This window comes from Teleopsis dalmanni, chromosome 1 (assembly GCF_002237135.1).
Source record: "Teleopsis dalmanni isolate 2A chromosome 1, ASM223713v2, whole genome shotgun sequence".
NCBI classification, from domain to species: domain Eukaryota; kingdom Metazoa; phylum Arthropoda; class Insecta; order Diptera; family Diopsidae; genus Teleopsis; species Teleopsis dalmanni.
Window position 1 is genome coordinate 86,533,612 of NC_051846.1, and position 12,244 is coordinate 86,545,855.

The window sequence follows — 12,244 nt, forward strand, 5'->3', positions numbered from 1 at the left end:
GATTTATTTTCCGTTTTCTAAATTTCTACAGAAATATGATTTAAATATTTTTATAATTGTGAAGGAGTTAACGTAGACCATGCCGTGACACGATCAAATTAGTTTTAGTTTTCTGTTGTAGTTTATTATACAGAAACGTTTAATATTAAATTAGTAATAAAAACTTCCAAATGCATATTAAAAATATTCCTAGTTGAATCATAATTCAACTAATGTTAATAAATAGTTATCATAATTAGTTAAAAATTTCATTGATATATAACTGCATAGATGAAATTACATAAAACGTTACCTAGCAGATGTAGTTGTACAATGAACTTAGATAATTCGAAGTTATCTTTTACAAAAACCTTGTATGCATCCTTTGGAAGCAATAAGGAATATCCTCCAACTTTCTAACATTCTTTTCTACACTGAAAGCAAACTAACAAAACATCTTCTGAATTTAGAAGTTGTTAGTGTTGACACAGCCTTTTAATTTTTAAATATTCTATGTAAATTTTTTTCAATAATTTCAATGAAGTATTTTCTACGAAAAGCTAAAAAGGAATTTTTTCCGACTTCCAATTTGTGTGTTTGATTAGCCGCAGAATAAAAATTTTAAAAGTATGCAAAATGACGCTTGCGTTCATGGAATTTTCTTTTAGAAAAGGTTTTCGACATAAACGAACTTTCATAAAAAGATGTCTTTACTACTTTCATAAGTCTTGAACCTTTCTTCGATTTATCCATGTATTAAATTGCATCTTTACTTATAAAAATTTAATGTAAACTATGATGGCAGTCATCAAGGGCCGACATCAGATATTTGTGTCTAAATGTTTCTGAAATGTGACAAATTTATTACTAACTTCTTAACTGGAGCTGCCTACGTTAACTACATCGATGAGATTAAAAGAGGTTATCTTATCTACTTGTATCTTGCATTATAAGAAACGCATCTAGTATCTTTATTTGCTCTTTCTTGAACTGAATGAGCTCTGTAGTCTTGAACCACAGTATATTAATAGATTAATAAATAGTTTTAATTACTAAACTACCTTTAGTGAATTTCTGCAAGAATAGTACAATTGATCTCAAAAATCTCAATTATTTCCAAAATTATGATCTCACACATCGTGGTGCAGCATTGTCGCTTCTAATCATAATGGTCAATCGTCAATGGTATTTAGGGATTTTGGGTAACGCTAAGGCCCCTATGCACTGCGACCAGTTTGATCTATTGTATACCCCTTTGTATTTAGATATTTAGCATCTCGAGGAATCGAACCAACTTTTTCGGAGGAAGTTTTCGAAGGTCTTCATCCTTTAGTTGGTATACACCAATAATTTTGTTTCTTCTATGGCCTAGTGCATCACAGTTGGTCACCAGGTGTTCCATAGACTCTTCCTCATGACAGCAGAATCTGCAAATATTGGTGTCGGATATATCTACTTTGTGTAGGTATTTATTACATGCGTGGCCATGAGTGCACCAGAGAGTTACTTTAGTCTCTTCTTGTTAAGGTTGAGAGAGGTATAAGATAAGAGGTATAAGATAAGAATACGTAAATTTTCGCCTTCGAATTGCTTTAATCTGAATCTAAATTTTAAATGGATTCGGAGTCTGTAGTTTTACAGATACTAAATCCTTACTAATATAAATTAAAACATTTTCTTGCATTAAAGAATTTAAGCTCATTAAAATTAAAGTTTTTGTCATTATTTTCAAATATGTGATTTTTTCCCAGTTTTTCAAGGGATGTGCCCTACGAATACGATGTATCTGCTCATAATAATACACTTTTATTTTATTGTAGTCGATTTCTTTTTAACGAACTTTTTATATTTTATGACACTTATTTTTGGTCCTTTTTCTTTTCTTGCACTTTTCGTCATAAAATTGCAATAATTTTTTTTGGATTTTTTTTATACAATACATTTTCTATAGATTATATACGCCCGTGCCCTCTAAAAGAAAAATGCTACAATTTGTTGAACATTTCCGGGATTCATAGTGTTTGCGTTTGTCTTTTGCAGTTTTTGTAATGCAACCAACGTCCTTATAATGTGCGAACTAATATAAAAAAGAAGCTAAAAGTGCGGGAAGTGCGGGAAGTGTGAGAAGAAGTGGGTTTTAATGGGACAAACACATTTGCAATAAATGTTCTTTCATGTTTTATAGTGCACAGTTGGTGTCCTTAAAAGCATTACTTCCTTTTTGTGCAATTGCGTTTTGATGATAGATGCGTCTCGTGTTAGCTGAACATATAAATACGTGCAATCGTACTGTAATTGATTCAAATTTATCGATCATAGAACGAAAAAGCTATTTGCTTTGTATTTCAGCATTTGCTTTATTCACATGTGTGCTTTAAAAATATTATTATAAAATATACCACTCGAATTCCTTATTTGATTTATCTAAGACGTCAATCAAATACGCTGTGTGATTAAGAGCTATTCTTTTTCAGTCCTTTGACTACAGCTGTTCTTTAAAGCTGTCAGTACTATGTGCGTTGTCAATAAACTTTCTTTATTATTCAAATCATTTTTTTTCTTTTTGAGTCAGTTTTATTTAAATATAAAAATATATATACTTAAATATATACTTATGGCAATGTATGTTTCTTAATATACACATACTCTTTATGCAATGGCAATACCCAATAATCAATTCTATTTGTTTTAACTGAATCAATTGGAAAGGATGTAATCGGTCGTTGTGCCTCAATCATGGTCTTGTGCTTGGTCTAAATAATTTGGATGTCTTAATCATGACTTGTGTAATTTTTTAACTTTTCCCCTCAAAGTATGCTTTGAATTTGACTGCGTATACTGCAAGGTCCTTTCAAATGTTTTTATTGAAAATACAGCAAATTGATTTTTTTGCTTTTATCCGTGAGGTTATCAATTAAATCTTTTGAATTTCATCGTGAATATAGATGATGTTAAAGTTTTTATGGAGAATAATTTTTTTGCATATAGTAGCCGTGTACATCACATTGTGTTGTTTTCTAACACCGAAGCTTATTACATGATATATTTTTCGATAAAACTTTAATGAAATTTATAAGTCACAATTTTTTATTTGTTTTTTTATAATATAATATATGACCTATGTTCTTAAGGATAGTCGTAAACAATAGTCGAACATTTTGTCATTAGAGTTGCACTAATACAGCAGAAAATAAAAAGTTAGAATACAAATGACCAATTATGAAATTTGTTAAATTTGATGAAATTATGAAATAATGAAATTATTATTTAATTTATTGAAATCAAATATGACGAAAAAAAAACTGTTTTTAAAATAGATAGGTTTTTGAACAGTAATATTTTACAACAAAAATTTTTTATTATATTAATTAATGGAATTTTTAGTTGATTATATGTTGATTATTATTTTATTAATTTAACAACTCTTGTAGTCTGTCTTTTTTGATCGAGAATTACAAATGTCTAATCCTAGTTTATTTTTAAAATGAAGCCCACTCATGTTATTTACTCAAAATCGTGTGAATATATTTTGATCATAGCTAAGCCTTAATCTATGGTATATGGCTGAAAAAGTATAAATGAATTTTTTTTTATTGGAATCATCTTAAATGATAAAAAAGGCAATTATGTTATTTTTAAATGTTTTACGAATCTAATATTTATTTTTTATGTTTATTAAAATTAAAACAATCTTATAAATTCTGATAAACTCAAATAAGAATTACGAAAAAAAAGAATTGCTAAATTACAATAAAATGGTATAATGATTTGATGATCCCTATTTTGTTGTTACTATTATTAATATTTAAGATAAAAAAACAGACAAACTTCCATATCTCGAAGTCCAATTTTGCAGAGAAAAGACTCGACTTATGGAGACTACGAGTTATGGAATTTTTTTATTTTTTTTATTTTTGATAGGAACTAAAATTACATTTTAAGATATTTATGTGTTTGCAATCAAATAAAGAATATAAGTTATAGTGAAGTAAAGTATTCAGAAATTAGGGTTTGGGACTTTAATTTTTTTGTTATTTTCAGTAAAAAGAGATTCCACTTTATTCATTCTCTTATAGTGATCATCAGTTGTAGTATCATTCGTTTACAAACATAAAATCAGAATGTTGAATATGACTTCTACTTCATTCTTCACCCATCGAACCTTCATCATCACTCTCCGTTGTGGTTAGAATTGGATCCAGTAATTTACAGCTATACTGCTTAATAATATCGTCATCTGTAAGAAAACTTGTTGTGCAAATTATAGATAGAGAGATTCGATAGAGATTATAAATAGAGAAATTCTAGTTATAGAGGTTCGAGTTATGGAAACAGAATTGTATGTAATTTGCAATCTAAAACCCTGTTGTACTTTTTTTAGTTCGATTTATAGAAAATTCGTGTTATAGAAGTTCGAGTTATGGAAGTTTGGCTGTATACGTAGAAATTATTGCCAAACTTTGCTATAAAAAGATACTTATACTAAAACCTATAAAATTATAATCTTATAATGTATGTCTATTTTTTAACTTTGTTCCCGACTTTACGTTCGAAAATACTAGTTTAAATTTAAAATTCCAACTTATTTTTTAATAATTTTTATATACATATATCTAACTTAAATGAGAGTTTATAATTTAAACCGTTCATATTGATGGTTTTAAAATAAAACTTGCGGATTATGCTATCAACTCAGATAGTTTATTTTCTACGATTTAAATTTTAAAGTTTATGCATTCAACTCCAGGAGTTTATTTTCTTATATGTTACGGATTATCAGCTTCAGTGGGTTTAAAAAGTCAACCTCAGAGTTTAAAAATTTTAATTTAAATTTTAAAAAAATTTTCAGAGTTGAGAATTTACATTAACATTTTTGAGAGTGTATTGCTTGGTTTGAATATTAACCTTATTTCTTCAAAAATTAGAACATTTTTTAATTTAACTTACACGAGAACATATTTTCTTATCTGTTTTTAATTTATTAATAATTGTTTATTTAGCCAAAATTCATTTAGGCTATTGATCTCTTGATCATACAAAAAAAGTAAAGTCTAGTAAAAAATAAAAAAAAACAAATTTATACTTCTCTCTCTCTTTCTCTGTTATTTCTATTAAAAAGCATTGAACTTGACCTAATGCTGAAGTGAAGATTATTACCCGCTCATAACTCAATTCTAGGTTGAAACCTGTTTTCATTATCAGTAAAAAGTTAACCATAGTTGTTAATGATCATTATCACGATCACATTCTTGCACGTACATCGTTTGTTAACGTTTCAACAAATAAAAGAATTTGAGCTTTTATTAGAAAAACATAGAAACACAATAATCGATATTCGTGTGTGCTTTCACGTTTTCACTCGTTTGTGCGATGTTTCTCTTCTATGTTTTCTTAATGTTGTTATTTTTATTGTATTAATGCTATGTTTGCGCTTTTCATAAAAGAGTACTGGTTCGGTTTTCTCTTAAGTATTGTGTAGTATACCAAAAATAATACACACATCAAAAAATAATAAATTTTTTAGTGCACATTTATAAATTTTAATGACGAAAGATTTGGATTTATTACAAACTAAATTTAAGAAAATAAAATAATTTTAAATTAATTCAAATTAAATTATGTTTTTATGGTTCATGTGTTTTATAGAAAGCTTGTTTATATAGCATTTTCATTCATTATTAGAGAAATATTTTTTTGATTCATTGTATAAAATATTATTTTCATTTACTAAAATATTTTAGAACAACTAATTTTATTAATTTCAAATATATAAAAATATTTTTTAATCAAAATAAAATATGTGTAAAAAATATTGTAAATTTAAACTATATAATGTATTATTTGTATTTAAAAATGATTACATACAAATGAATTACTGAAACAAATTAATTAGTAGATACGATTCTTTTTTACTCAGTCGCGCCCAATTGACATTAGATTTAAGTAAAATCAATTATTTTAAATACTTTTTTCCACCACGTTGTATCTCTATATTGCTTAGTTCTTGAGATATTGGGTTAAGCAATTCCAAATTTTTAATATGAAACCAACAAATCGTTGGTGTTGTTGTGTTTTTGTCCTACAGTTAGTGTTCAATTCAATTGCACTTTCTTCTAGAAGCAATTACTTGGGCTATGCATTTGTAGGTATGGAGGGAATTTTGTCGCTGGTGAAAAAAGAATTTGTAATTAAAAATTAGGAAAAAAATAATAAATTTTTTTAGAATTAAACCCTGTATACTGGTGCATATTTACAGTATCGAAGAACTTGGGGACTCTACCAAGTTATTTGTATTATTATTATTATGACATGTTTTCTAAATTACAATTACCATTTAAGAACATAGTCTATTCACATAAGCTTTCTTAATATTTCTATTACGCGCTAATGCTCTGAACTCACTGAATGATTTGTTCGTTTTCCAGCTTATCGATCTTCTCCATGTACTTTTTGGCCATCCACGATGCCTTCTAACCCGTGGATTCCGTTGTTTGTAAGATCTATGCAAAAATTCTATAAAATACTAGTTGACAAAATGTGTCGTATGAAGTTTTTTGTTATTGTATTTAATGTAAGACAACTTCAAAGTGCGATATTAAAAGAATATTTAGATATTTAGGCTTTTGTATTGACATAGATTATAAGTTCCTCATATTAGTTGACTCTACTACAGTTTGTTGTTAAATGTATGTGCCCATGAAATTAGAGTGGCGCCAATTACAATAATAAAAAAACCTAAAAAATATTGAAATTGAGATATATCTCATGTGCTTGTATGATCTTACATTGGTATAATTTCAAGTTTATACTACTGTTAATTATAGTCTTTATAATAAAATAATAATAAACAATTTTTTAGTTATGTGCATGTGTCATTTAGATCAAAAAGTAGCTTTCCACTAAAACATTAATTATTTGTTTGATAATTTGTATATTTTGTGGATGATTTCTATTATTCACATTATAATAATCATTTACGCAGTATTTTTTGGGTTTTTAATGGTAGCGATACCCATCATTTTGTATCGAATAAACTATTTGTCTTGTCTTTCCTCAGTTACTTAGTTATACCCATCCGAAACGATATTCAAAAACAGTATTATATTAATTTTAAATTCAAATTTTTTATTCAATTATAGCATAGTATTTTTATAATAAAAATGCTTTCTTTCTTCTCCTTAATATAGAACTTCAAATTCAGTTTTTGAAATAAATTTATTCTTATTTAAGCTTATATGTTAGCCCCGCTTATGTTTTTTATTTAATTTTATAGTAAAATATTGTTTTTTAAGTAAAATACATTTTATGCATAATGTTTGAAAACTCTAAATTAATATAATTTAATTATAGCTTTGTTATTATATTGTTTAAAGCTGTTTAAACATTTTATCTACAAAATGGAAGATAAACTTTTGAATTTTCATTTAAAAATTAATTAAATAAAATATAAATATAATATATATAATATTTTATAATATATATATAATATAATAATATAAAATATATTCAAAAAAAATATTTTCCTGATTCTAAATATTTACTACTACTTTTTGTTCGACATGGTCACCCTTGCACACCCAATCATTGATCGCATATTTCAAGTCTCTTTCGCTTGTTCAGTTTGCCTCCAGAATTACACGTCAACGCTGTGGTAGAAGCAACTTGCGCTCTCAGCGCGTTCTTCTCAAGTTCGTGATCTTGTTCCATTTTTTGTTTGAGTAACAAAATTTTTTTCATTTTCAATAAGTTTACAGCATTTTTTGCGATCGCGTGGTTAACTGTACAACAACAAATTATAAATAATTAACGTGTGAGTGTTTTATTTGCATTTCATGCTATTTACATTGATTCTTTAATGAAGTTTATTAAAAATTGCATGACTCTTATCAAGTTTTCTACTGCTGCGGTGCTACGGAGCTGCGGTGCTATGGAGCAGCGGTGCTAAGGTGCTGCGGTATTGTGGCATTGTTTGAGAGTAAAAATCAAAGTGTATTTTTTCAGTTCAAAACTCTTCTGTCTTTCTTCAGAGTACCTAGGTTTGCTTTTAAGCCATGCTTTCGTTTACTGTTTAGTTATGTTTTAGCTTTGACTTCAGTTACTAAAGACTGTTACGAGCGCATAGAATAAAAGTGTTTGAATGCAAAAGTTTAAACAATAATAATAATAACAATAATAAAGAAATAAAATCAAAACAATGAAACCGTAAATAAATGTGTATTTGGAATAAATTTGAAAAAAAAAGTGAAACCGCTATTTAAGCGGATCATCGAAAGATTTTAAGCTACCAATCTTCGATGTATCCACGTTATCTCTGACATATGCAAGCGTCACGAAACATGAATCTTTTATCTGACGGAATCAGACGCGGTTACTTAAAAAAATATTAAAGACAGATGTCCACAAGTTGTTAGTGTTTTGCCCGTTCTTCCCTTTTGTACGCGTTTGTGCATAAATATCTGTAATTTTCTTCTTTTTTTTAGTTTTTTTATAATTTGATGAACTCTCTTGAGTTTTTGTTGGCAGGTCGTGCGTCTTTTGTTTACCCAAGTGTTTTGTATTCAGCGTTTTTTGTTCTGTTCGAATATTGTTTACTAAAAAACAAAAAAAAATAATATCAAAATAAACAACTCAAAAGCAAACAATATCAAAAGTGCTAAAATTGTTTAAATACTGCACTTTTAATAATTTTTTTAATGCTTAAAATACTGCCATCGCTCATTAAGTATCTATATCTACCACGTTATCATTAATTGAAAATCACGTACAAATCGCTGGCCACTGTGTGTTTTGCTTTTGTTCCTCATAGTTTCACCGCGATTTTACCGGTCTTACCTCAATAAACTCTTTTATCTGCTAAATTTGTGCTTTTTACGTGTCAATGCCTCGATCTGAACGCCTCTTATTAAAAATATTTCAACCATAAACTGAATTACGAGTCGTAAATTTCTTTTATTTATTTTTCAAGAATTACAAACTTTTTAGTTTTAAGCCATATATATTATCGACTTCTTTGCGTGACCGTTTAAATTATTGACGTCTTAATGTTTTAAAATCAATTCGACACCGTCACATATTTGATAAAAAAAAATTCAAATCAAAATGATAATTATTGAGGGAGCTGACGTAAGTTTTATAATTTATTTTGATAGTAAAGTAGTTATTTTTGATCAACTGATTTCTAAATACATAATAATAGAAAGTAACAAAATATGAAAGCGAAAGGCTTCAAATTTAAAGTAATCTAAATGTCTTTTAAATTTGATTTTAAAGTCAATATCACAGAAGTGACAAATTTTTAATATAACAGAAGTAGAAAATAGAGCACTTTTAATAGAGAAGTTTCGAACAGTAGTGTACTACAACAACAAAAATTCTTTTTATATTTTTTTAATTAATTCAATTTTTGGCTGAATACATCTGTTTTGAGTATTGCCAAATACCCATCATCGGTGGTCTTGGAAATAATTCTTGTATTTAATTTTTGGTAAATTATTTTTTTAGACTACAAGTACCAGGGATTAAACTCGAGCTCTGCCAAATTTGAAGCTCAGATTCAGCGCTCCTTAGTCAACTGGCCCAAAGCCGTACTTGACTTCTATTTCGCACATTTTTTTGGAGTTTTGTTAATTTGTTGTGAAATTTTTATTAACAAATTCACTTGCTGTATTTATATTAGAACGAAATCATGAACCAGCTGTAGAATAATTGAATTATTTATATTTGTTTTTATTTTTAATTGTTAAATTTCAATACTATCAATTAATTAAAATAATAAAAAAGTAGTTTTTGTTGTTGTAGCTCAATATTGTTCGAAACTTGTCTACTTAATGTCTTTTTTTATATCGAATAAATCAAAATTAACTAATAAAAGATATCATTTTCATTAAAATATTACACTCGTAAAAATTTTTATATATATATATAAATTATGGTTCCATTTCTTTCAACAATAAAGATTTTTTTTAAATTTTTTATGGCAATTTCTAATTTAATAAAATTAATTTTCTAAACATTTTTTTTTTTAATACATATGTCATAAAAAATATTATTTTCATTAAAATTTAATGTTTCTAAAAATTCTTATAATATATATATATATATATATTGGTTAATTAACTTTTATGGTTCCACTCTTTTTAACAAAACAGATTTTTTGTAAAAATTTTTTAATGCAATTTCTAATTTTTAAAATTGATTTTTTTAAAATTTCTTTTGTATTTTTTTTTTATAAATATTATCAACATCTTATTAAAAAATAAGATGCTATTATTTTATTCAAAGTTAGATTATATATTTTTACAGACATTTAGTTCAGTATCTGTACCATATGTAGGTGGTATAGATTGTTTTTAAAGTCTATGTTACTAAAGTCGATTTTATTTTAATTAATCGAAGAAGCTTATTAATTAAGTGTACTATAAAATCAGCACATAATTTAATAATTAAATTCTAAGCACTTATTATTCATTTATTAAACAAAGAAACATAAAAAATTGTGCCAATTCCAATGTGATTGTTTTCTGTAATACGCAAAATTGATAAAAATTTATAAAAAAATGAATAAATAAAAAATTAAGAGTAAACATTTTAGCAGTTGTAAAAAACTCGAAAATTCTAAACTTTGTTTACTAATACAATTAAAGTGCTATCCAACAGCACCAAATATGGACAAAACAATTAGAAAAGAAATAACTGTCTTATTTTGGTCAATAATTTTTGACAAAAACCTTTATATAAACGTTTTCAAGGTTAATATGTTATAGACTTACTTAAAAACTTACGTTTTTATGAAGTGGAGATATATATATTTTAATTATGATTATATTTGTCAAAAGGTATTTCATGTATTCGTGATTGACTTCCTCAATTGTTATTTAGTATTTTTAGTTTAAGGAAAAATTCTGGAAATATTACTGATGAAATGTTAAAAGACTTCTTTGATCACGTATATGGTTCCGAATAATTTTATAATATTTATAAAAAATATAATATTTGTATATAGATTTTAATATTTATATATATATATTTTAATATATTTGTAAATATATGTTAATATTTATATTTATATATATTTCAATATTTATATGTATATATTTTAATATTTATACATATATATATATTTAATATTTATATCATTATATATATATATATATCTTAATATTTATATAAATATTTTAATATATATGTATATAATATTTAAAATATGTGCTAATAATGTGTTTTGAAACAGTCTGTTACTTGTTACTTTTTCTTAATTTTTGAAAAAACTTAAATGATAATTAAGTTAAAATAAATCAGTATATTGTTTTCTGTTAAAAATGTGTTTTATATAAAAAGACTTTAAATACACTTATAGAAATCAAAATTTACACAGGAACAACTACACGAACGTTAGCTATAGACATAAAAGAACACAAAAAATACATCCAAGCAGGTAGACAAGTTTCTGTTTTAAACAGAAAACTTTAAACAGCAGACTTTGATAAGGTCAAAAATTTTGAAAGAGAAAGGATTTACAACCATCGCCTAATATTAGAGAATCTGCACATACGAAAAAAAATTAACAGAACCATCAATAGGAAAGAGGATACTGAAAACATTAGCACAGGCTGTCTATCATTTTGAAATATTTCTATCTCAGATCCAAACCACCGCTTTGTATTTATTTTGTCAGAATATTTTTTTAGTGTTATATTGAGATTTTAATTTTTTTAACAGCCTTCGATTTTAGACAATTAAACTTAACGTTTACAGAGATGAAGTCAATTTAAAGTATGCATGTGCTTCTATATCCTCATTTCAGGAATATTCCTTCTCAGCTAACTTATTATATCTTGGAATTTCTAACTACTTTTTGCTCATATTAGTTAAAATCCGCTAAAAATGACTTTTCATCATTGGTGATCTCTTCAGACTAATGGAATTTTCAATAAATTAATTGTTTATACTGTCAATATGTTAAACTTTAGATTTCATAAACTTTTTTATTGGCTTGATATTAAAGAATTTATTTAATTATTTTTACCGTTTGTTTAAAAAAATATGTATAATTAAGTAATAATAAATAATAAAATAATAAAAAAAAAATATATTCAAGATATTTCTCAATTTTAAGTATAAGATTATTATAACATTTTAAAATATGTGTATGGACATAGTTACTGTGAAATATATTTAGATTTGTAATTCGTATATTATCCAAATATATAAATTTATAAAAATAATAAATAAGTGATTTTTTGGTACGGCAAATTTGAAAGCTATA

At 25.9% G+C, this 12,244-nt stretch overlaps 1 protein-coding gene across 4 annotated transcripts in view; it reads left to right on the top strand.

Annotated features, from left to right (window-relative positions):
- The window catches only part of LOC119668737 (calcium-transporting ATPase type 2C member 1), a 198,114-nt gene that overhangs the window by 140,117 nt on the left and 45,753 nt on the right, over nt 1–12,244 (top strand). Inside the window, exon 1 of one of the 4 annotated variants that reach the window (XM_038078347.1) lies at nt 7,612–7,789. The exons of 2 other annotated variants lie outside the window; for them this stretch is intronic. Coding sequence is in view for 1 of the 2 variants with exons in the window: in XM_038078346.1 (XP_037934274.1) it covers nt 9,079–9,102 (24 nt within the window). In the remaining variant the exon portion in view is untranslated. Of the gene's footprint in view, nt 1–7,611; nt 7,790–8,180; nt 9,103–12,244 lie in introns of those variants that run through there. One more of the 4 variants, XM_038078346.1, reaches the window with a different exon arrangement.